General features: G+C 41.0%; 1 protein-coding gene across 2 annotated transcripts in view; it reads left to right on the plus strand.

Annotated features, from left to right (window-relative positions):
- Positions 1 to 26,389, plus strand: part of SPOCK3 (SPARC (osteonectin), cwcv and kazal like domains proteoglycan 3) — a 375,656-nt gene that overhangs the window by 218,344 nt on the left and 130,923 nt on the right. For both annotated transcript variants that reach the window (XM_032635108.1, XM_032635107.1), the window contains one exon: positions 21,785 to 21,908. In XM_032635108.1, coding sequence (XP_032490999.1) covers positions 21,785 to 21,908 — 124 coding nt within the window. The remainder of the gene's footprint in view (positions 1 to 21,784; positions 21,909 to 26,389) is intronic.

Genomic DNA, 26,389 nt, shown 5'->3' on the forward strand with positions numbered 1-26,389 from the left:
AAACGACAACATTGCAGGCTAATACTGCTTATGGATATACACACACAATTCTTAATAAACTATTAGCAGGTCTTATCCTTTATAAAAGGATAATGCCTCACAGCTCAGTGTTGTTTTTTCTGGGAAAGCAAGCAAGACCCAGTGATCAATGTAATTAACAGAACCGAAGAGTTAAACGTATGATCCTCTCACTAGCTGAAGAAAAAGCATTTATTAACTCAATATCCATCAATACCCATTCACGATAAAACTCTTACCGAACTGAGAATGGGAGGAAACTCCCTTAATCTGAAATTTCCAATTCTGAGCTTCTTGTATAAATTTAGTTAATTCCAGCTCCATCCTTTTAGCACCTCGTCATGAGTTACTCTTTTATTTTATTATACAGAAATTCTGGTAGCTCCACAGTCTAAGTATGTTGGAATGCGACCACTCGGCATGCCTCCTGCCAGGACTTTTGTCCAGACGGCCACCACGTCCTGCCTGCCTTTATGGAATTGCTTCCTGTGTGTCTCCACCTTGTCTTATTTCGGTCTGTTCCCTGCACAGATGACAGTGACCCTTTAGCTCTTTGCATTAATCTTGTGTGCACCGTCTGATGGAACTCCTGGTCACATCCTTGCAGTGGTAGGTGTAACCTGTCAAGACCATGCGAGGTGTGGGCTTTTACCCCACCTGGGAGCTACAGGTGCAGCTGTCCCTGTGCTCCGGGACTCCGGGTCAGTGACAGAGGATGCTGTGACCATAGCAGCAGCAGCAGTTGGAGCTGTGTGTTGGTGTCTGCTGTCCTTGTCCCCGGGTTCCTGACCTGTAATGGGGACCAGCTCACGTAGAGGCTGCTGCGAGGGAGAACATGGAGCTTGGGGTCGCATCACTTTACAAGAAGTGGAAGGAAGCCTGCAGTGTCCAGGGGGAGACATCACGTCATATCTCAAGGTGACTTGCAGGAAATTCAACCTTGGGAAGAGCCAACAGGGCCTCTTTTTGGTGTTCTCAGCAAGAATGGGGTCCTCACCCACGCGGAGTTCCTTGCCCACAGGCCTGCAACCTGGATTCCGCGGTGGTCCCAGCGTGTCCTTGTGCTCTGGTTCCACTGCCTGTGTGGCTTTGTGCTGCCCTGTCTGCTTTTCCTCAAATAGGCCCTCCTTTTTTTTTTTTTTTAAACTCTGCTGACTTTCCTTACAGTTCGCTCTGCTTGGAATTTTCACAGCTTACTCCTTCATCTCCTTAAGGTTGTTTCTTAAATATTAACGTTTCAGCTCTTTGCTTCGTCTTAAAAATGAAGCACAATCCCGTCCCCCTTACTTTTCTTGGTAGCGCTCAGTACCATTCAGACTGCTTCCCTGCAGAGCACTAAAGTAGGGCAGCATGCATTGTCTTGGCTTTGGAAATTCAGTTTGTAGGAATTGATGCCGTAGAAATACTCAGACCTCATAGAGGCACGTAAAATAGGACTTATCACAACATTGTTTTATGTGGTAATAAATCATTATAGCAGATGCATATACATAGAGGATATTTTTAGTACAAATACATCAGACAGCTGACACCGAGCATATCTTTGGGTCGTGATATTGTGCGTGATGTTTATTTTCTAATTTATGTGGTTCTCTAATTTCCTGGGGTTCCATATGGCCTTCTACTTAGTTCCTTTTCTTCCAATTTTTCCTTCGTATTATTGTTATATTGTTCACATTTTTCCTTCTCTTTTGTACATTATTAAGAACTATAAACAGTTTGAGATTTTACCCCATTTATAAGCTGAAAAATTAGCCTGTCTCAGTTTTGTGGGTGCTGGTGAAAGACCCCAGACTCCTGGTCAGAGGCAGAGAGCCTGGTTCCCTGGCACAGAGGGAGCACAGAGGATCACATATTTGTCAATCCCTCCTGCTTCCTGTCCCAGGGGGGCACGTGGGTGGGCCCAGCTAGACCCTGCACACACTGTGGGTTACAGTACAGGACATAAGTGAGGTCATTTTTTTTTATTATTATTTTTTTTGCGGTACGCGGGCCTCTCACTGTTGTGGCCTCTCCCGTTGCGGAGCACAGGCTCCAGACGCGCAGGCTCAGCGGCCATGGCTCACGGGCCCAGCCGCCCCGCGGCATGTGGGATCTTCCGGGACCGGGGCACGAACCTGCGTCCCCTGCATCGGCAGGCGGACTCTCAACCGCTGTGCCACCAGGGAAGCCCAGTGAGATAATCTTTTAGGGAGCTGTAAGCCTCCCTGCGATGAGCTCATTGTCTTTATTCTACTGAGCAGTGAAGAATTCACTCTTTCTTCCATAGGGAGACATAGGTCTGTGGTCGAGAGCAGTTTACAGTACGCTCATCCTTGCAAAGATCGTCCAGAACTACGGGCGGTTGGTGCTATGTTTCTAAGATGTACAGAAATAGGAGGAGCACTTGGAGAATTGGATCGCTGATGTGCATTGTGTTGTTTATGATAATAATCATAATAAAGCATTTTTCTGTTTGCAAAGAGAAATGAGATCTGCTGAGAGAGAGAGCAACAACTTTATGAAAGGAATGAAACATCAGTCAAAAGGGGGCTCTCTGGGGCTTCCCTAGTGGCGCAGTGGTTGAGAGTCCGCCTGCCGATGCAGGGGATGCGGGTTCGTGCCCCGGTCCGGGAAGATCCCACATGCCGCGGAGCGGCTGGGCCCGTGAGCCATGGCCGCTGAGCCTGCGCGTCCGGAGCCTGTGCTCCGCAACGGGAGAGGCCACAACAGTGAGAGGCCCGCGTACCGCAAAAAAGAAAAAAAGGAGCTCTCTGTGGAAGTAACACTGGACCTGAAGTCTGAAGGGTTTGTAGGTGGTTTATAGGTTCAGACAGAGCGCAGAGTAGTGAGCAGGCCCTGCGCTGTGGGAAAGTCGTGGAGGCACTAGATGAGGGGTAGTGGGGCTGGGCGCCCAGGGCAGCGGGTGTGGTGAGGGGGGCTGCAGAAATGGAAGGGGCAGACCCACCCTGTTGTTTATCCAAAGGTCACCGGGAAAGCACTTAAAGTTTTGCTTTTTGTCTTTGGTTGTTTTGTTATTTTTCAGCAAGGTAGTGACATGATAAGCTTTCCATTTTGGAAATCTCTTCTGACTTCAGTGCAGAGAAAGGAACCAGAAGAGAATCTGAGGATCCATTAACGTTATCTGTAATAGTCATAGTTTTAACATTGTATTCACAGTTTATTTGTATCTGAAGTCTGAGTAAGATTTGGCAGTCACACTTACTTTCTTTCCCAGAGGATACCTTTTAGCAAATTTATCAGTGCATGTTGTTGTCAGTGCTTTTGTACTTAATAGGATTTAATAAGTAGTATTTTAGGTTGACTACTGTATCAGCCACAACCCTCTGAAGTGAAGGTTGGAGGGACAGGATGTACACAGAAAGGCTTTCCCGTGTAGCAGGGAGACAGCTCTTAATACCACATTGCTTAAAAAGCTCTATGCTTTTTAATATAGATAAATAAAAAAGCAGAGTGAATAAATTCATCAACAAGAAAAATACATCTATTTACTGCTGTCCATCCATCCATCCATCATCCACCATCCATTCATCCATTCATCCATCCATCCATCCATCCAATAGACTATTTCCTGAGGAAGTTAAATTATGCAACTAATTTTTAGAAATTGTACCTGGATCTTATTTTAATGGGAAACAAATCAGTGAACATCTACTGAAATTGATAGTTGTGCCTCAAGAATCTCCCAGCATTACATCTTACTTATAAAACAGAAAAGACCTTCAGAGGAGTTCATTGTGGCAGGATTTTCGAGAAAAACTTCATCTAAAAGTAGGCTCATCTAAAAGATAAAATGAATATTTCTGTGTATATTGGCTTAACGATCACCTTGTTCCTTATAGTTCTGAAGCTATCAGAATTAGTCTGCACTTGGCCTGGAAAATGTGGAATTACGTGAGGAATACCTGAACTTTTTCCAAAATAATTTAACGTTAATTAACTCACAGAGCATCTTTAATTGTATGTCTTTCCGTAAATTGAGGGTTTATGAAACGCTGATAAGTTAAACAATGTTGGCAGTATTTTCAGGCTTTTTTCCGTGGTTCAGGGATGTGTGTACCTTTTAAAAATGCACGTCAAGGTGCAGTTTGCCAGAAGCGACAGTGGTGATGAATACGAAACGTGAGCTCTGTCACTACCTAGGAAACATCATAATTGGTATCCGCTTACCCTGTTCTTCTGTATCCACGTGCTTGAGATGTGTGAGATGTACAAAGTGCCAAGAAAGAAGAGAGTAAAAGATCCAAACCCCAGCAGAATTCGGGAAGACCCAGAAATAACCGAGAAGGCGGGTCCAATTCCCCAACAATTTTCTGAGTGAGGCCTGTGAGAACCTGAGAGGCTCCTTCTCCTTAAAGGAACTTAAACCTTTAACCACGTCACCTGCGCCCAATTCAGCCTCAGGAAATATGTAAGCGGTTAATATAAGAGAAACATTTCAGTGAAAATAAACACTGAGCATAAATCTAGTGCTCTGGGCAATGACACTAATATGTAGACAGGAGATACTAACTCTTGCCAATTAGTCATGTTTTTGAAAATAAATATTTCTTGGATACCTATGTTGGGGAGTATTGTAGTCACAGGGGCTGTAGCACTGAATGCTATATATCATATTCTAGTAGGATTAGACTGAGCAAAGTTAACATCTAGAAGACGGTTATGAAATATCACGGAAGGTAATGCATTTTTCACGTGCATCAGTGCATGGCTTCAAAATGATACTCCAGTTTCAAGGCAAAAGGTGTTGCGAACATTTTCTAGCCACTAGCGTGACTAAGCCAGAGCAGTGCAGGTGCTCAGAGCATGAGTGAGGATCGAAAGTCCCATGTGTGTATGAGCGTGTATGTGAGTGTGGGTATGCACGTATGTGGGTATGTATGTGAATCTATAAGAAACGTAGAGGAAGACACCGGCAGAAACCCGAAAACAGCCCATTTTCACTCTTTGCCAGTGACAAGTTGACATATTTATATTTTTATGGCAAATCTAATTACAGACTGTGTTTTATATTTAAAACTTTATTTTAAATGTGATCTTAAAAGAAATCTCCTCGAAACGATGATATTTAGCAGCAAAAATAAGTTGTTCTTGTGGCAGCTTGTCTTGCAGGAAAACGGGTTAACTTTCTTGTCGGTACTTGGTCTTATGATCACTTGACAGGAAATGCAAGTGTTCTCCATAAGTGCCTTTTATGTTAATCTAAGTGTCTGATCTTTTCATAGTGCAGTTATTTTTTTCCAGTTTTTTCTCTCTGATTTATTTTCTCTCATGAAAGGCTGCATTTTTTTTTCATTTTTATGGTGCCACCAGAATTATTAAAGAGCTGTCAATCGAACTTTGTTACTGTCCCTTTTTACAAAGAGAGAATATTAAACAAGATTTATGTCAATTTTGTAAGAATAGCTCCATTCTACGTACAATACACTTAATAACGATAGAGTAAAATATAATGATTGATGACAGTAAAAAAAACCTGCACAAATGTAGCACACATAGTAGGTGAGGTATGTTGACAGCTTTTATGTATGTAAACATTTATTACTTTGTGTTTTACTGCCCTTCTCCCACACCTCCACCCTCACTATTTTGAGGGAAAAATCATATTTTCTTCATAATCTCATTACAGCTCCTTTTCTTTACTTTTGGAAAGCGCAGTCATTTTTCTTAAGAATGTCAGTCAAATGTATGTAACAGCAAAAGGATTAAATTCAAAATAGTGTGCAGAAATGAGGAATTAGAGAGCTAACAGCTTACTAGAAACTGTCCCCAAAAGAACAGAACTGTAATTTTTCATCATGGTCTGTATTCCTCATTGAAACCTTCTAAAGTTTACCATTATTTAAATGAAAACGTCTTAATCTGAATAAAGACCATTGCATTTTGCCATGGTTATTATTCTCACTCTATTATTTGATGTACACCTTATACATTAAACATTTCCAATGTTTAAATCTTTTTTTTTTTTTTTTTTTTTGCGGTACACAGGCCGGCTTCTCACTGGTGGGGCCTCTCCCGTTGCGGAGCACAGGCTCCAGACGTGCAGGCTTAGCGGCCATGGCTCACGGGCCCAGCCGCTCCGCGGCATGTGGGATCTTCCCGGACCGGGGCACAAACCCGTGTCCCCTGCATCGGCAGGCAGACTCTCAACCACTGCACCACCAGGGAAGCCCCTGTTTAAATCTTTTTGAAAATTAAGTTTTACATATGCTTGAACTAACAGTTAAAGCTGACTTATGGTGTGGGGATCAGCTTGGAGAGAAAAATATATTGTTAGGAATCCCCTTATTTTCCAGTTGAGCAAGAGAAGTACTGTAAATCTTGCTAATGGATTTATTTATGCATTTTTCACTTAAATTTATTTATTTTCTTTTTTAAAATCAAAGCATAGTTGATTTACAATATTATATTATTTTCAGGTGTACAACATAAGTGAGTCAATATTTTTGTAGATTATACTCCATTTAAAGTTATTATAAAATATTGGCTCTATTCCCTGTCTGTACAGTATATCCTTGTGGCTTATCTATTTTATACATAGTAGTTTGTATCTCTTAATCTCCTACTCTATCTTGCCCTCCCACTTCCCTCTCCTCTCTGGTAACCACTACTTTGTTCTCTATATCTGTGAGTCTGTTTCTGTTTTCTTATATTCATTTGTTTGTTATATGTTTTAAATTCCACATATAAGTGAAAACGTAGAGTATTTGTGTTTCTCTGACTTATTTCCTAAGCATAGTACCTTCTAGGTCCACCTATGTTGTTGCAAATGGCAGAATTTTGTTAAATTTTTATAGCTGAGTAGTATTCCATTCTGTCAATATATATGTAGCACATCTTCTTTATCCATTCATCTGTCAGTGGACATTTAGGTTGCTTTCATATCTTGGCTATTGTAAATAATGCTGCTATGAACAGTGGAGTGTGTGTATCTTTTCAAATTAGTGTTTGCATTTTCTTCAAACGTGTAATCAGGAATGGAATTGCTGGGTCTTATAGTCATTCTCTTTATAATTTTTTGAGGAATTTCCATACTCTTTTCCATGGTGGCTGCATCAATTTACAATACTATCAACAGTGCATAAGGGTTCCCTTTTCTCTACATCCTCACCAACATCTGTTATTTGTGTTCTTTTTGATGATAGTTATTCTGACAGGTGTGAGGTGATATCACATTGTGGTTTTGATTTGCATTTTCCTGATTCTGACTGATACTGAGCATCTTTCCATGTGCCTGTTAGCCATCTGTATGTCTTCTTTGGAAAAATGTCAATTCAGGCCTTCTGCTCATTTTTAATTGTCTTTCTTTTTTAATATAATGAGTTGTATGAGCTGTTTATATATTTTGGATATTAACCCCATATCAGCCAAAATCATTTGCAAATATTTTCTCCCATTGCAGCAGGTTGTCTTTTCATTTTGTTGATGATTTTCTTTGCTGTGCAAAAGATTTTAAGTTTAAATAAGTCCTGTTTATTTTTGCTTTTAATTATTTTGCCTTAAGAGACAGATCCAAAAAAATATTGCTACAATTTATGTCAAACAGTGTTCTGCCTATGCAATCTTGAGGAAAAAAAGAACAAAGCTGAAGATTATTACTCTCCCTGACTTCAGCCTATACTACAAAGCTACAGTAATCAAAACAGCCTGGTACTGCCACAAAAACAGACACACAGATCAATGGAACAAATTAGAGAGCCCAGGAATAAACCTACGCACCTATGGTCAATTAATCTACAGTGAAGGAGGCAAGACTATACACTGGAGAAAAGACAGTCTCTTCAACAAGTGATGCTGGGAAAACTGGACAGCTACATGTAAAAGAATGAAATTAGAACATTTCCTCACACCATATGCAAAAATAAACTCAAAATGGATTAAACACCTAAATGTAAGACCTGAAACCATAAAACTCCTAGAAGTGACCATAGGCAGAACGCTCGTTGACATTGCTATTGTATTTAAATTAAGCAACACATACTAAGAGCACTCAAAAACTAAGCAGATATTTGAAAGGAGAGGTTCTTGATTTTATGACGAAACTAATATATAGAAATGGCAGATTTCTGAAGGAAGATCTTACCAGGATTCATATCCTAACTGTAAGGATAGACTGGTAAAATATATTTGCCCCTTCCATTGATCTTATTGAAATATTCTATGGAAGATTTCTGATCCCAACTCAAATTAAAAAATCAGGAATGATTTAATGGTATTGGGTCAACAGTCTCTGTGCACCTACAGTGTGGACACAGTTAGGAAGGAAAAGATCCACAGCCCTCAAGTCCTGAGCACTTTGACATCTCTGGGAATGCAGTGAAGTTGCAGAACATGCATGAGAAGCTAGTGAGATGCTAACTCCTGAATTGGGAAGGGTTAGGACATTACCGCTAAGCTGGTGCTCTCCGGGTACCAACCCATCACTTTAGAGCAGAACAACCCTGCATATATAAGTGTTCGAAACATAAAACTAACATTCTTTTTTAATTTAATGAAAGATTGGTCAGGATTTTTAAGAAAACATTATTAGGATCAGTGAATCGTTTATATAAGTGGCAAATTCTACTCTTCGATAGCATATAAACCTCACGTAGAAGGTAACGTAATTGTTGCTTAGCTTTTGTTCCTTTACACCTACGTTTGCTTATCCCTCTTTAAATATTGATTTTGGAATTATTTTTTACAGTTGTTTTCCACACAAGGAGAAAAATGCTAAATGACAAAAAATTGAAATTAACAATAGAGGAAAAGGAAGACAAATTATAAAGAAAAAGATGTTTTCATTAGTCACTACAACAGTGCTATGCTGTTTTCATCAATGAATTAACATATATCTTTAAGTCAATAGTACAGGGTCATTCAACTGCTGCTAACAAGATGTGTTCATTGGAATTTGCAGTTGAGACCTCTGTATTGGATATAAATATGACCATGTCAGTACAGAGAACTTCAGGTCACTGTCACCAAGTCATTTCATGATGTAAGGATCTTATCTCCTCCCTGGGACGTTTCCCCCCTGTTGACCATGAGTGCCTCAGACCTTGTGGGATTATCTCTGTCAAGGCTTATACATAGTGAGTTTGCATAATGAAATATTTGCATCATTTTTCCAAAACGTTATGGGTAACACAATTAAAAATTGCTTTAAGTAATTATATAATTTCTTAATGAATCAAACTAAAATTACGAGTCCTATCAAACAGGAGTGCAAGGATCCCGCATAGGGGTGGGTCCAGGGGCCCTAAGGAAAGGACAGAAGTTGAAATCTCGCTCACCAGCCATTGTACTGCATTAAGATGAAGACATTTAAAAATTCTGTCAGAGACAGAAGTCTGAAAAGTAAGTTCAAATAGGTCATCAGAGAAGACAGAGCTCAATCCTCTCCAGGAAATTATTTCAAATGGCATCTGGAGAACGTAGCCTGAAGCAAATGCCAAAGGTGACAATTTTCTGTCAAAAGATGTATAATTTTCCTCATCTCCTTGAGAAAGCAGAAGTTCTGCAGAGGTGGCTGTGAGTTGCTGGCAGAATCAAAGACCCCGCAGGCTCTCATGGTTACTGAACATAAAACTCAATGAATAATTCACAACTGCATTTTAATTTCTCCTTATGTTCTATACTTAGTAAAGCTTCAGCAGCAACTCGACATCTGCATGCTAATCTAAGGGTTTGGACAAATTAGCTTCACCAAAGCATTATGATATCATAATTTATTTTCTCTTGATGACAATGATAGAGATGCTATTCAACAACAAATTCCTAAAAAATTCCTAGAGCTCTGAAAAAAACGACATCTACAGATCCACTCAGGTGGTTGTGTAAATTTATGTGTATAATTTCGAGAGGAAGAACGTTATTTGATAACTCGGTAGGACATAGACATACTTGCCTACTTAGTTAAAGTGAGTTGTAAAAAAATTAAGTTTAATGCCTTTATGTGATTTCCATTAGTTATCTTAAAATAGAATGCATCTTGGAACTCTTTCAAATTGTATATTAAGGGCTTCCCTGGTGGCGCAGTGGTTGAAGAGTCCACCTGCCGATGCAGGGGACACGGGTTCGTGCCCCGGTCTGGGAAGATCCCACATGCCGCGGAGCGGCTGGGCCCGTGAGCCATGGCCGCTGAGCCTGCGTGTCCGGAGCCTGTGCTCCGCAACGGGAGAGGCCACAGCAGTGAGAGGCCTGCGTACCGCAAAAAAAAAAAGAAAGAAAAAGAAATTCACAAACATGACACTGACTTCAATGTATGTTTTTTGAGAATTTTGTTTCTTCTTTTTTTATATCTTCATACTTTCGAGTCCAAGATTGAGGTTCTAAGCTTGGGGAACTTAAAGAAGGTAATAAATTTTTTTAAAATAAATTTTATTTGCAGTGGTTGAATTGATGTCTGATTTGAAATCAGAAAGGCTAGGAATTGCTTTCTACCATTTCATTTATGGTTTGCATTAAAATGACATGTAATTTAGATATTAATATGCCTAGATTGCTTTAAGTATATATATTATTTATACTAATACTATGTTATAGCAAATTTATCCCCAAATTTCAGTGGTGTACCACAATAAAAAGTAATTTATTTTCCACGTATTAAATCAAGAAGGAGGCTCCTGGTCAGAAGGGGTCTCCTCCTTCTGTTGATTCAGGGACTAGACTCTTTCTGTAAACGTGCTTCTAGAGTTCCTGTGTCCACAAGTGTCACGGTGGTACACGGACACAGATCTGTACGTACGTCCAGTGAAATTTGTGGGGCAGGCTTACCAAAGGTTATATTTAGTCTGTTGTTGGGAAGTGATTAAAGGAGCCCAGATTACCCCAAATCTTCACCAAAGGACACATGTGCAAAGAAGAAATATGTACATAAATTAATACTTACCCCACACTGGAGCTTCAGCATGAAACCCCAGTGCATGCCAGTCTTCCTGCTATAACCCACGGAACACTTCTTCACCTAACCTGGGATGTCTGCATAACATATCAATAGGATCAAAAGAAGCTGAAGGGTTTCTTTACTTACTTACATTCCAAATCCTAAGTAATCCAAGCTCGGATTTTATCAAAGCAATGTAAACAAAATAAACACACAAAAAACAAAGAGCAAACAAAGCTTCCAATAAGAAACACCAAGGGAGAGCACAGACATTCTTTGATCTCAAGTCTAGGGCAGACCTGCTTTGGGTTCAGTTACCCCTTTCAGCATCCCCTCAATATAGGAAGACAGGGGCCAAATCCCAGAAGAGAACCTTCCAGCCCTTTACTCAGCCTTGAGAGTCCACCCCAGGGACTCAGGAACGTTTTATTCAGCCCAGCAATCCCACTCCCCAGCTTTGGTCAGTAAAATAACAGTAAACATGATAGGTCACTAGCGGTACGCGGGCCTCTCACTGTTGTGGCCTCTCCCGTCGCGGAGCACAGGCTCCGGACGCGCAGGCTCAGCGGCCATGGCTCACGGGCCCAGCCGCTCCGCGGCATGTGGGATCTTCCCGGACCGGGGCACGAACCCGCGTCCCCTGCATCGGCAGGCGGACTCTCAACCACTGCACCACCAGGGAAGCCTGCTAGCCATCTTTTTACGCGCTGCAGGCAGTGCTGTGAGGAGTTTGGGCTGCAGGGGGCTCTTGTCTCCTGTATGTCTGTAACCCCCAGTGGTCAGAAAAACCCTGTCACAGGGGCAAGAGAGTATGGCGGAGTATTTTCAAAGGAAATTAGCATGAGACTGTAGAACAAATGGATTTTACTCTAAAAAGTCAGGTGAGAAAGAAAAAATGGCAGCAAATGAGCAGTGTTTTTACAGGAGCTAAAGAGTTATTTCCATGTGGAAATCACCGTTCCCTGCACAGTCGTGGGGAGCACGTTGCTCGTTTCCTGACACTTGCTTCCTGGATGAGTGATGAAGGGCGGGTTAAAGATGCTAAAACACGAGGCTGACGAGAGTCCTTGAGGAACTGAACCTATTGAAGGAAACAGTGTAGAACTTTGCCACGTTCCTTTGTGACGTAGCATAAAATAATTGTTGGGAAATATAAGACTGTTGTTTGAATTCAGAGCCCATTTTATTATTTTATCCTATTCCAGTTGCCTGGCCTTTTATATGGCAAGTTATAATGACTTTTAACAAGGACTTAACAATTATTTATAAAAAGCTTATTCAGTACTAAAGTAATGCTATAGAATTTCTACTTTGTAAGTGGACATAGAGCTAAGATAAGAACATAGGAGCCACCCTCAGTGCTTAGCCAGGGATCCCTGGTCTCCCTCCCGTCCTCACTCCTTTTATCCATTCAGTGCTATTTATTGAGCACCTACTATGTGCCGGGCTCAGGGAAACTTGCTGGGGAAAGAACAGTGAGTTGTGGTGAACAGGTGTTCGTGGAGAGGGACGGAAAGTCTTGGGAAAGATCGACCAGCAAAGTTGGGAAGAGACAACCAGCTCTCAGTGAGAGCGGAGCCAGTGTTCAGCGCTCTGGTGTAACGTGGTGGCCTGGACCTGGGTGAGTCTCTCTTCTCCCACCCGTGACACTCAGTCTGTCACCCCTGCTCCCTCTCAGCATCCCCCAAGGATCGCTACTCCTAAGTGCGAAAGAACAAAAAGAAGAACCCCACTGTCTTCATCCTCTGTTCTCCCAGTCACACTGGGGGTCAGATGGGCCTTGTTGAGGTGACCTGTTTTTACCGTTTGACCAGGACAATGGGGACTTGGTTGTTTTCTACTCTTCACAGCTCTGGCACTCATGCAGTTTCCTTAAGAACCAGTAGAGTGAAGAAATAAAACGATGCCGTGACTCAGGGAGACATGAGGTGGGTTTACAGCACGCTGGCTGGGAAGCACTGAGCTGCTCTGGTCGCCAGGTGTGGCCAGGGACCCTTCGTCCATCCTCTACCGGCTAGGGCACCGTTAGTGTAAGCACAGGGCAGGATCCACCATCGCTGAGACATCCCTCCGAACCAGGGCTTCAGAACTGAAGTGACTTGGTTGTGAGACGTTAAGCCTCTCTTTTGCCAAGTACCCTCCCTCTAGCAGGGCTGAGCATCAGCCCGGAAGATCTGTCCACACCTTGAGCCCTGCTGTCCGTGAGTGTTACCTGGTAGGGCCAAAGATGCGGTTACATTGAAGGTCTGAGAAGGAGGTTGTCCTGGATTAGAGAGGGGCTGCCAAGAATGAGCACGGTTTCTCTTTATAACAGAGACAGAGGGAGTGCTGACAGGGCCGCACAGAGCGGGAGACGCGGAGAGAGCTGGGCCAGCAGCCGGGGAGTGCCAAGGACACCAGAAGACAGGAAGGGCAAGGGACAGATCATCACCTGGGACCTACCTGTCACCCCCAGCGCGGCCCCGCCAGCACCCAGTGAAGGTGATCTTGGACTTTTGATTTTTTGACCTCCATCCCTGTGAGAAGGGCAACTTCTGTAGATTTAAACCGGAAAGGTTTTGGTCATTTGTTACAGCAAACCTAGGACAGAAACATTCCTCAGTTTTGAAAGCTAGTTCTGGAAGCATGGTCTAACCAAAAGGAAGTCAGGAATATGATTGAGTAAATGGGCTGTAGGTGAGAATGTTTGGGGTGTTGACTCACACACACGTCTCTCTCTCTTTTTTTTTTAAATAGATCTTTATTGGAGTGTAATTGCTTCACAATACCATCTTAGTTTGCATTGCACAACAAAGGGAATCAGCCGTATGCATACACATTACACACCGTCTCTTGATGCCCAGCTGCTTTCCGCTCGCTTGCGAATGGGGGCTTCACAGAGACAAGAAGTGTTTGGGGGCCACAAAATGCAGGCTCTTGCTTTAAGTGGCTCTGTCATCTCCCACGCTCAGAGCCGGGAGAAATAGCAGAAGGAGGGGAGGAGTGGGTGTGTATCAGGCACAGGGATGCTTCTGATGGCTCAGCGGAGGCCACGGGTACGAGACAGAGGCTCAGAAGTAGGTGCCCATGAGGGTAGGCTGGTAAACCGAGAAAGATGACCAGGCCCATGGCTGTTAGACTAGAAGTGATAACTAAAGGTGTAAGTTACAAAGGGAGCCGGTGGTGGAGTCAGAAAGCATTTTACAAGAGAAACGACATCGGAGTTGGGACCTCAGAGACAAGGACAGGTTGCTCAGATAAACCCCACACTCCTTGTTACTTCCTGGGCTACGGGAGAGCTACACCCCACGCTACGCTTGTCTCTGTGTCTCCAGAAGAATTCTGAGCTCCCTGAGTTCAGCGACTCTACAGTCTGGAACCTCCAGATTGTAAAATAGTACCTGAACACATTGTAGGGTGTATTCATGACTAAATAAATGTGTAAAGTTGTTGCCGAAACTCGACCTCTGTTCGCTGGTGCCGAATAGAAGCGCAAAGACAGAGTTTTGGGTGAACTAGAAAATAATAGCTTTACTGCTTCGCCAGGCAGAGGGGGCCGCAGTGGGCTAATGCCCTCAAGACTGTGTGACCTGCCCTGGAGGAGGTAGTGATGGGTCTTACAGTGTTCAAGGAGCAGGGCGTGGTCAGCTGGTGGACACTCTCCACCCTCTTCTGATTGGCTTGTGGTGAGGTCATCGGGAATCAGCAGCATCAACCTTCTGCTTCTGGCTGGTCTGGGGTCTACGTGCTTGTGGGCAGCGTGCAGTTAACTTCTCCCACCTGGTGGGGGCTTCAGTATCTGCAAAACAGCTGGAAGGACGTGGCTCAGAATATTATCTACAGCCCTCGAGGAGGAACTAAAGGTCCTTGGGTTTGTTCAGTGGCTGAACTATTCTTATTTTGTCTCGCTTGCTTGTTTTCCAGTCTGCATTTTCTCACTTCTCTGATTAAATGTATTCTTTGACTAAGGTTTTTCTACAGACAGAAGGCAGGTGGAGGACATGGGTGGGAGGCTATTCTGGGAAGACCCCGTAGGGTCCTGCTCGGCTACAAAAGCAGTATTTAGAAGGATGCATGGGTACTCTTTCTAGGTTAGAAGATGACAAGTTATTGGTTACGCCAGGTGCAGGTTGGACGGGGTCTCGTTCCGTTCCTAGAACGTGGTCAGTAACTGTAACCATACGTAATAACATATTATGAATTAAAATAATGGAACTGTTATTAAAGACCTTTCTGACAACCCTTTAGATGGTAGAAATTATTGAGAGAGTGTTTCTTGAAGAACATTTCCTTGTCCAGCAGCTGTGACTCTACCCCTGACTGCGCCAGCATCAGTCGACATGTGCTGAGAAGATGCTTTCAGGACAGGGATTAAACACGGTCTGGTAGAGAGAGAAATACTATGGAGTCAAAAACTTAGGCTTCTTTTAAATTTTACTAACTCGTTAACTTGAAAATGCTGTAAGAGTTAGTGCATCGTGGAGGTTTTGAACTTCTAACCTTTCTCTCAGCCTGTAAATCAGACTCGAGCAAATCATGGAGCTTCTTTCTTTTTTCTTGTTTCTGTAACTTTGCTTTTCCAGCGAAGCAGTATGGAGGAGGCCAGTACAGGTGACCCCTGTGAAGGCAGCACAGGGAGGAAAAGCTCTGTTTTCCGTCCCTGAACTTTGGATGATCTTTAATAATTGTTTTAGACAAAATGCGTCATTTAATCGTTAAGGCTTTTGCCAAAGCTGTCAGGTCTATTTATCCAACAGTTGCTAAGAATATTTCTTACGTTCAGAAAAACAAACAAAAATCAAGAGAATTTTTCATAATCAAGACTTTTTTTTTTTTTTAAGTATTTTGGGTTTTATTTATTTATTTATTTATTTATGGCTGGGTTGAGTCTTCGTTTCTGTGCAAGGGCTTTCTTTGGTTGTGGCAAGCGGGGGCCACTCTTCATCGCAGCGCGCGGGCCTCTCACCGTCACGGCCTCTCTTGTTGCGGAGCGCAGGCTCAGTAGTTGTGGCTCATGGGCCCAGCTGCCCAGCAGCACGTGGGATCCTCCCAGACCAGGGCTCGAACCCGTGTCCCCTGCATTGGCAGGCAGCTTCTCAACCACTGCGCCACCAGGGAAGCCCAAGACGTATTTTTGATATATAAAATACATCTTGAATGATCAGTCTGTTCCCATGTGTTTTGATAAGTGCTGTGTTATTAGTCATTTTCTTTTAGGTGGAATATTTTTCCCTTTTTAAGCTGCATATCTGTCACTGTTATTTTTAAAATGTCAAGACGGTTTTCCAAATATAGAGTCTCCTTGATCTTTAAGAATCACACATTTTCATGAACTCAAATCTTAGTTCCTGCTTTGCTGTAGAACTGCTGAAGGTTAAATTAAGGACACAGTTAATGGTTAAAAGCTTGCTTTACTTGTGAACATTAATAATTGGAAAAATGAAGCATTTTCTAAATCTTATTTTAAATACAGGAAGTATAGTGAGCAAATATTCTCATATGCTCATATCTGACATGCAAACATGCATGTCAACACAAATTAAATAGAGCCAGTTTATATATTAGTTAATTAATCTTCGTACTGGTTCCCTGAATCAGAATCACATATATGATGTTGTATTATTTATTACACTCTAGATAATTTTCAGGTTTAATTGGCCAGATGTACTCTCCAGATAGCACTTACTGGTGGTAGATCTTTTTTTAAGTAAAATTTGAGCTATACTGTCATTTTTTACCTATTAAGTGAAACTGATCTAGAAATTTATGAACTGTGGGAGTGTGGTCTTCCATGACATTTAAAATTTTGTATGTACATTTATGGCAAGTTTCAAAATCAGTTTCAAGATGAAAAGGAGAACACGTGACATCCACAGTGGCCAAAGACAAGCAGTACAGACTCGAGAAGATAATGAAGCTCTCTCAACCTCCCTCTTCCTAGCTTCAGAATTTAAAGAATAATGCACATTGCATGAGATTGCTACAATAATAGAATTGTAATATGTGTGTCTGGCATGTGAAAGGCTATCAAAACACGTGAAAATCTAACCTTACGTTTGTGTAAACATTTGACTCAGTTCCTGAAATTTTGCTTTATGGTAACATTTTATTGGCTTGAAAGCAATCAGTAACTCTCTTATACATACTTATTAATTAGGTATGTTAAGATTTATCGTACGTTAAGATCATGAATTCCCAGTCTGTTGGCCTGTGTTTTGCTGAAAATAAACGTGAGGACATTTCTAGCCCATAACAACTACAGTGACTCTCCTTATCTTACATAACGGAGATCCTTTACAGTTGAATATACTTTTACCATAGTTTAAGTGAAGAGGTCTTTACTAAGTAAAATACCGTTGGGAATTAAATACATGGAAACGTCAGAGACCCGGAACCCTAGAGTCTGAATTCAACATCATCTATGTTTTCTACGTTTCGAAGCTTTATTACTCATTCAATCCATTGGAGCTCAGATTGAGAAATAGATTATGAGGGTCATTGATAGTGATGTCTGTTTTGAAGTTATTTATTGATGTCTTCAATAATTGTGAGTATGCTCACTGCTTAATAAAACATATTTACTTGTCGGAATATATTATACAGACATCAGTCTAACTTGTCTATGATTCAGATATCTCAAGCAATCTCGCCCTATGGAACATCAGCCTTCAAGCCGTGATGAGGTATTTGTGTCGCTCAGTAACGCAAGCCAAGGTCAAAAACCACAATGCGTGTCCGGTACTCACTGTCTATGCTGCTGATTTTTGCTGTGTGTCTTCACATAAGTAATTTTATTAAAGATTTATAGACTGCGGAATGATCTAGAGCAAATGATCCATAGAGATGAAGCTTCAAATTGTATCCATGAAGAAGTCAAGACCCAGGGAGGCTGCTGACTTGCCAGGATGCATTGATGACACGGTCAAAAGTGCAATTCAGATCAAAATGGAATGAGCTTTTTTCAGCTGACCATTTTGGTAACGTTATTTACGCACTTTCTAAAATCAAGGTAGATCCTAAAACGTGGAAATTGTGTTCAAATTGTATTGTCAAAATGCACGACGTGGTTAAGGAAACAGAAAACCAGATAGACTGAAACTGAGTCAACAGAAGTGGAAGGAATGCACGTGGGATTTATTAGGAAAGTCAGAGGCTAATGAGCTTCCAAGTGTGACTGAGTCTGGAAAGTGATGCTGGAGACCCACGTGCAGGGTGAGTCAGGACCGGAAGACAGCTCAGGGAGAGGGGATGCAACCCAGCTGCTGTGGGGGAGCTGTGTGCCGGAACACACGCCGTAGATAAACACTTCTCTGTGAGCCTAACTTTCCAGCCGTTAGAGACATAACAGGTATATTGGTATGAAACTTAGCACCTTGAATGGGGGAATATTAAAGAAAAAAAGATTTTGAGAAAAAAACTTGACTTTGTGTATTATAAATTATCATTTAATGGCTTCAATTCCCTGGGTTCAAATATACAGTTATTTGCTCTTTAAGGAAAAGGATCATGGGCATGTAGGACGTCATTATAAGGTGGATAAATAAATGTTTAACTTTAATCTTCAAATTGAAATATATACTTAACAGTTCTCTTAAAAGGCAATATAGGGGTGGGGAAGGGAGAGGTACAAACTATCGGGTTTAAGATGGGCTCAAGGAAGTATGTACAGCACGGGGAATAGAGCCAATATTTTGTAATAACTGTAAATGGAAGGTAACCTTTCAAAATTGAATAAACAATGAATTTTTAAAAAGGTATTATTTGAAGAGTCTGATTGTAGCAGGGTTGCAGTTGGAAGAGTAATTTTTAAAAATTTCAGGGTTTTGCAGCCAGTTTGAGTTTTTATGCATCAATAATGGGAGAAAACTGTATTACCCAATCTGATAATAATTCAAAATAAGTAACTGCAAATAGCCTTTGATATATCAAAAAATTAGATTTCCTCTCAGAGGTTAAAGATCTTTTGCACTTAGAGTATTCAGAGTAATGTACTTAGCGATGCTTTTGCCAAACCTATTTTTTTACTGAGGTATAATTGACTGACAATATTGTGTTAGTTTCAGGGGACCAACATAGTAATTCTGTATTTTTATACATTACAGAGTGGTCACCATGACTAGTCAAGTACCCTATGTCACCATACAAAGGTGTTACAATCTTATTATTATTTTTTATTGAAGTATACTTGACTTACAATATTATATTAATTTCAAGTGTACGATATTGATTCAATATTTTATAGATTATACTCCATTTAAAGTTATTATAAAATATTGACTATATTCCCTGTGCTTATATTACTTTTATATTATATATTATTTTACATATTATTTATTTTTATAGTTATGTGTATTTTTATAGCTTATTTATTTTATACATAGTAGTTTGTACCTCTTAATCCCAAATCCTATCTTGTACCTCCTCCAACTGCAATATTATTGACTATATCCCCTCTGCTATACATTTACATCGTCATGACATTTATTTTTTACCTGGAAGTTTCTACCTCTTAATCTCCTTCATCTATTTCTTTCCTCCCTCCAACCCCCTCCCTTCTGGCGGCCACCTATTTGTTCTGTGCATCTATGACTCTGCTTACGTTTTGTTATGTTTGTTCATTTGTTTTCTACATTCCACATGTAAGTGAGATCATACAGTATTTGTCCTTCTCTCTCTGAGTTATTTCACTTAGCATAATGCCTTCCAGGGTAATCCATGTTGTTGCAAGTAGCAAAACTTCATTCATTTTTTTTGGCTGAATAATATTCCATCGTATATATGGACCACATCTTCTTTATCCATTCATCTGTTGATGGACACTTAGGTTGTTTCCATATCTTGGCCATTGTGAATAATGCTACAATCAACATAGGGGTGTGTGTATCTGTTCAAATTAGTGTTTTTGTTTTCTCCAGAAAAATTCTCAGAAATGGAATTGCTGGATCCTATGGTAGTTCTATTTTTAGTTTTTTGAGGAAACGCCATTCTGTTTTCCATACTTTCTATACCAGTTTACAATCCCACAACAGTGCACAAGGGCTCCCTTTTCTCCATATCCTTACCAACATTTGTTAATTTGCGTTCTTTTCAATGATGGCCGTTCTGACAGGTGTGAGGTGCTATCTCATTGTAGTTTTGATTTGCACTTCCCTGACAATTAGTGATGTTGAGCATCTTTTCATGTGCCTGTTGGCCATTTGTATGTCTCCTTTGGAAAAATTTATATTCAGATCCTCTGCTTGTTTTTTAATCAGGTCACTTCTTCCTTCCTTCCTTCCTTTCCTCCCTTCCTTCCTTCCTTCCTTCCTTCCTTCCATCTTTCTTCCTTTCTTTCATTTTTGTGTTGAGTTGTATGAGTTCTTCATATATTTTGGACTTTAACCCCTTATTGGGTATATAGTTTGCAAATATCCTCTCCCATTCAGTAGGTCTTTTTTTATATTTTATTTTATTTTATTTTATTATTATATTTTTGCGGTACACGGGCCTCTCACTGTTGTGGCCTCTCCCGTTGCGGAGCACAGGCTCCAGATGCGCAGGCCCAGTGGCCATGGCTCACGGGACCAGCCGCTCCGCGGCATGTGGGATCCACCCAGACCGGGGCATGAACCCATGTCCCCTGCATCGGCAGACGGACTCTCAACCACTGCGCCACCAGGGAAGCCCATGTGCCAATCTTTTAATCAGTAATAGCAGCACGGTTATTTTCCCTTCTGTGTCTCTTATGAGGTTATATCTGTGGCCAGACAAGATTTTAAAGTGGTCATTTGGCAGAATTTACAAAATTTAAATGAAGAAAATGTGTTTGGAGCTATCATAGGCTTCTTTTTGAGGGGGAAGCGGCCGGGGGAGAGGGATGAGAGGGTAAGAGAAGGTGATAAACCTTTTCCCAAAGCCCACTCAAATGTTATCACAATTTAAAGTACATTAGTCCGAACTTCTTTCCCTATAATGAGGATTAACACTACACGTCTTAGTTGTCTTTTGGGGTTACTTTTTTGTAGATTTGATTTATTCGTGAAAAAAAAAAAAGAAAAGCCAAAGGGCAGCAAATGTTTCCGGTAAAACCTCGTTTCTCATCTTGATAGAGACATCAAATTACTCTCCATGAGCAGTTTTAATGAACAAGACCGAGTGCTGATTTACTGGAGGACTTCTAACTACGAAATGCTTGTGTAGAGATTCTCTGTTGTTTTTATTCCTACTTTTAAGGCCTTTGCCCATTTCTGTGTGAACTGTTCACACAAATAGGCCAAGCAGAAGCAGTTTAATCAAAGTGGAGAAACGCGTAATTTAGAAGTAGGTAGCGGAAGAGAATGGGTTTTCCCACTTTATTCCAGATCAAAGCCAGATGGATGTATTTTGAGTTCTTTCCATACAAGAAAGAGAAGATTGGCTCTCACCGAACCTGCTAATTGGGCTCTCTAAATACTGGTCTTTGCTGGAAAAGTGTTTCTTATTGCTGTTTTCTCTAAAGTAAGCTGCTCTTATTTTCATGTGCCTCTGGGACGCCTGGTGAATTAGGTGTCTGCTTTCTAATACTATTTCTAGTAGAATTCTAGGGGGGCCCTTGGGAAGGTTCCAGACACGTGAGTTGTTTGGGGGGCTGTTAAAAACACATTTCACAACCACAAATTAAAACCAGAGAATCCATGTGATGAAGTATAACTGTAGTCTATATGTAACCAGCGGAATCTTTTTAAGGAATATATTCTTATTTTATTATAGGAAAACCTTGATTATGAAACAAAAGTTTATAAAGAACACTGTATAGATTAATACATTGGAAATGAGGATACAATTTACTGATTCTAATTTATCTTGAAGAGTTGGAATGACAGTGGAGAAAAGCCATGATGCTAATATAAATTTATTTTTTAAATAAATGCACTAAGTATGCTTGTTTTATTTTTTCAACAGTATGAAAGATGCAGGAGTTGGGCAGAAGCAGTGGAGGGGTCCCCCGACATCCGCCTGCCAGCAGTGCTCGGGGGTGTCTACCAGCCCCGTCTGTGGTTCAGATGGACATACCTACTCTTCTCAGGTAAGACAACGATAGTCATTTATTATAAAACATATACATATTCATATATGTATGTACATAGTCATTAGTAAGTGATTAAAACTGTTAGTTCTCCAGTGTGGTCATCCAAATACTTTAACTATTAAAATAATGTGATTAATATCACTAGTTGGGAATATGATTCAAACATTTGTACATTTGTTTCTCCTATACAGAATTTTTAAAGTTTGAAATATTGATTCTGTGAACACTCTGAACCCTCAGATATTAAAACCAACGTTTCCTTTCTTGATACTCTGAGAGAGGGCAGAAGCGTTACCATGTATGTAGTAATGTTAACAGTTATAACAGCTGTCCCAGCTAAAATCCGTCCATATCATTACTATTTTATTTCCTATGTTATTTCCTATATTATCTCATTTAAGCCCCCCAAAATTCCTTACAGCAAAAGAGAAAAACAAGTCTCAGAAAGAAATAGCACATTTCACATATTTAGCCGACACCGAAGCCCAGATTTGATGTCTTCTCTGATTCGGTGTCTCTAGCTACATTAATCTGTACCTCGTTTGATGCCCCATATCGTTCAAATATTTAGGAGGTTTTAAGAACTTTACATAATAGAACATCGATGAGTTTTCTTTGATTATGTGATAGGAAGGAATACGGCTCATGGCCTGAAACTTCAGGGTCAGATGCATTTATGAATTTAGATTTTTCTAAAGTGTATTTTGAGAAGGTAAGATAGCACATTATGTAGTGTCCCCAGTGGGACTTTACCCTGTAATTAAACAGATCAACATTTCTTTTAGAAACTATAGGTATATTCAAGTTAAATACGATCCATGAAGTCTATAAAGTAACCTTACCTCGGTTCATATCTAGTTTTGCTTAAAGCAAAGTAAATTCCAGAAGTTTTTGGCTATCAGAACACTGTTTGGTGCATACCACTTTATGAACCATACTTTTTCTCAGAAAATATTTTCCTACACCTTGCACCGGCAGTTTACAATTGAGAAGAGGGCTACAGGGACGAGGAAGCTTAATACAGTCAATAGGTACGTGCATAGTACTTACTGGGTGAGGCTACCATGTGCCTGTTTGCTAGAGTTTTCAGGGTGTATGTGGGGGTGGAGATATTGCTAGGAGGAAGGAGTGTGTCACCCATCCTCTCAACACTACCTCGATCTCGGGGACCCTCTGTTTTGCAAGCTGCAATTCCTGCTGTCAGTGCAAGGGAGAAGGAACCCACCTCATATTCTCACATCCCACAGCTCACGATGTGGATCGCATTATGCTGATTTATTAACTCACAACAAAGGATGCAGATTCTAGTATTCAGCGTGGTAGCTGGAGTTCCTTGGGAAGCAAATTTGACTCCTAAGTTGACTTGATGGACGTTGATGATTGAACAGGTTGAGTCAAGAGAGAGGCTGAGGTCATTCCCGGCATCTCCCTCAGGGAGCCCTGTGTCTTTCTCAGCCTCAGGAATGTACTTGCTGTGGGCCCTGGTGTGTTAGCACCGGGGAGGGTGTCATCCTCCCTGGAGAGGGCCAGCGTTAGGCCGCCACCTGCCTCTCTAGGACCCTCTTACCATGATCCGTTCTCTGACAGTGTACTGTCACAGGGCACAGAGGTACGATCACAAGAGGTTTCTACCTGTTAAGACCACGTGGGAGTCTTTGTTTGATGATTTTAGAGAAACGCAGTCTGCCACTCAGGACTAAATACTCCTGCCATAAGTAGACTAATTCACGTGGATTCACAATTCCTCGGGGTTTCCCACTGTTGTGAAGCCCCAGCTTACAGTCCTACACGCTCACTGATATCGTCAATAGAATTATTCTAAATAATCCATCCTTGAATTATTAATTTAACATTTCTTTGGATATGTCTCATTTTCAATGCGTGCCTTGTTTGTATAGAAAGACATAAAAATAAAAAACATGGTTCAAATGAATATGAGTTTTTAGTCACCCCAAACTTCAATCCTCATTTCTGTTGATTCTCATTTAAGTTGGTGATTTTTCCACTTTTGATCACCAATTCTAGTCTTAAGTGTCTACACTGACAGCAGGCTGAACTGTATAATATAATGCAAACTAAATAGTGATCTCAGCCCAGGAAGAATCCAGGCTAAACTCTTCTTACTAACACTTTTTAGAAATTCATGGGATTGAAATTCACATTAAGGCCTCAGCCTTTCTTCTGTGAGACAGGCATGGCCCTAGGCTCTTTGGGCATCGCGAACAAAGACTGCAGAGGCCAGTGTCTGGAGAAGCTTATCTTGTCATACGAACAAGATAATAAATAAGGCAGGTGCAGGAGTCACGGGACCCTTCTTCTGGCTCTTGCCTCACTCAGCTTTGTCAGTAGACCAGGCAAACCCTGACAGGGCAGATTTAAACAGCTTTTGGGGACTGGTGGGCATTTGTGCTCAGTAAAGGTAGAGCTCCAAATCCCAAGCTCCGCACAATCCGGGAAGCTCCTTGCTTGGAGCTGAGTGACCCTGATATGATGACGACTGGCCAGAGCCAGGCCATCTGGTCCAGAGTGAGGGACCCTACATCCGGGTCTTCTTACCATCCCTCTGTATTCTGGACACCCTGCATTGACGTACAGGGTTTTCGGTTCGGTTCGGTTTACTACTGCACACCATGTTCCTATATGTTCTATTTTAGACCCACAATATTTTCTCATTACTTTTCAGCTCAATTTATCTAGATGAAGTTATAAGTTATATTCCGCCATACAACATAATTGGAGGAGAGGTCGTTACAAAGCACAGTAGGTCCAGGCGCTGGGGCTGAGGTGAGAAAGACAGTTATCAGAAGGTCTCCAAAGGAAACGTGAGTCAAAGGTCATAACAAGGATTTAATCTTGGAAAGTGCCCCTCATTACACAAAGGAACCGATTTTGACTAATTATTTTATTAGCCTTCAGGCTCTGAATGTGTCAGCTTGTGTAGCAGTCCTCAGAGGAGTGTTTTTAAAATGTTTACAGAAAAGACAAAGGCACAGATGAATAACTGTGAAAACATAGATTTACCTGGAGAAATCTTGGGACTCGTGATTTTCATAAAAAGTGTTTTTGTAATGTTATCTAATTTTTTTCACGTTAAGAAAAGCGATGGACTGTTTTGGAAGTCTGCTTAATCATTCTTTTCAGAAGAACCCATGTTTTCCGAATTCTTCCGAATTCAGCAGTAGCAGAAGAATCGAAATATAAGTCTGTTCAAGGCTGTATGAGAGGTAATCGTTCCTGAAATTGACGCAAAAGATGAAGGTCTCTGTTTGTTCCTTCAGGCAAAGTCTTTGCATTGTATTGCCCGGCTTCGGTGAAACCAGGAGTTGTTCTCCAATGTAGCATCTATGTTAGAACTAGGGCATGTTTGTGTCTGACTTGTGTAGGTTGTACGCTACATCTGCTGAGCAGAAGTCAGCAAATAATACTGATGTTCTAGAGCTCAGCCGGGTGTCTGTAACGTGAACTCCCCAGGCGCAACGTGCTGGGTGGTTTTTGATACTTTTCTCTGATTTTTAGTCATGCGGTGATTGGGAGCTGAACTATTGCAATAAATACCGGTCAGTATAGGAAACTGCGTGTGTGTGTGTGTGTGTGTGTGTGTGTGTGTGTGTGTGTGTGTGTTGAGGAAAGGCAAGTAAATAGAAAGCTTCTCCATCTTATTCTGCAGTTCCGACACCAGCCGCAGAGATGCTACTTAAATTGGTTTGGGACGAGGCCCTGGGAATCTAAATTTTAAAAGCTCCCCAAGTGATTTTTACGTGTAGGCATGGTTGAGAACCACTGTTGCGTCTCTTCAATCTATTGCCTTTGAATTCTTAGATATAACAGTTATTGTTCTTGTATTTAATAAAATAGAACAGTAACATTAGCACTGAAGTGGAAGCATTTACTTTTCGTCGTAATTTGAGAAAATTCCACTTTAAGTTTCCACGTTCTCCTGTTAGCATTTGGTATTTACGTGTCCTGCCTTCCTTCCCCTGAACACTTTGAGCTAATTTTATTTTGAAAGATCGACAGTCAGAAATTAGATGTGCACTGTTTCTCTTTGAACTGCTTTTCAACTTGGCTTGGCTTTTGGCTCCTGGCTTGGGATGCTGTATTTTTGAGGGTTAAGGCTTTAATCTCTCGGTACCCCAAACACCTGCATCTCCTTCCCCAAGACTTTGCTTCATGGATTATTTTATGCTTTTCCGTAGCCTTGACAGAGACGTAGGCTTGCTTTCCTGACCTGTTCAAGACTCTTGAGTTATATATATTGAATGAGTTTAGGACAGTGTTCACTAGTTTCTACATTGATATATTGATTTATTTTTGAAATCATAATCTTACTTTTGTGTGAGTAACTGTGTGTTAAAATGGTCTTTCACCAAACTCCATAGATATTATAGAGGTTTTGTAATTTTATTAATTTCTTTAATTATGTTTAATGTAGCTCCTTAGGAAAATGAAAAGTTGGGAAACGTATATGTTGTCACACA

The sequence above is a fragment of the Phocoena sinus genome, chromosome 6 (genome assembly GCF_008692025.1).
Source record: "Phocoena sinus isolate mPhoSin1 chromosome 6, mPhoSin1.pri, whole genome shotgun sequence".
In the NCBI taxonomy this organism is placed as follows: Eukaryota; Metazoa; Chordata; class Mammalia; order Artiodactyla; family Phocoenidae; genus Phocoena; species Phocoena sinus.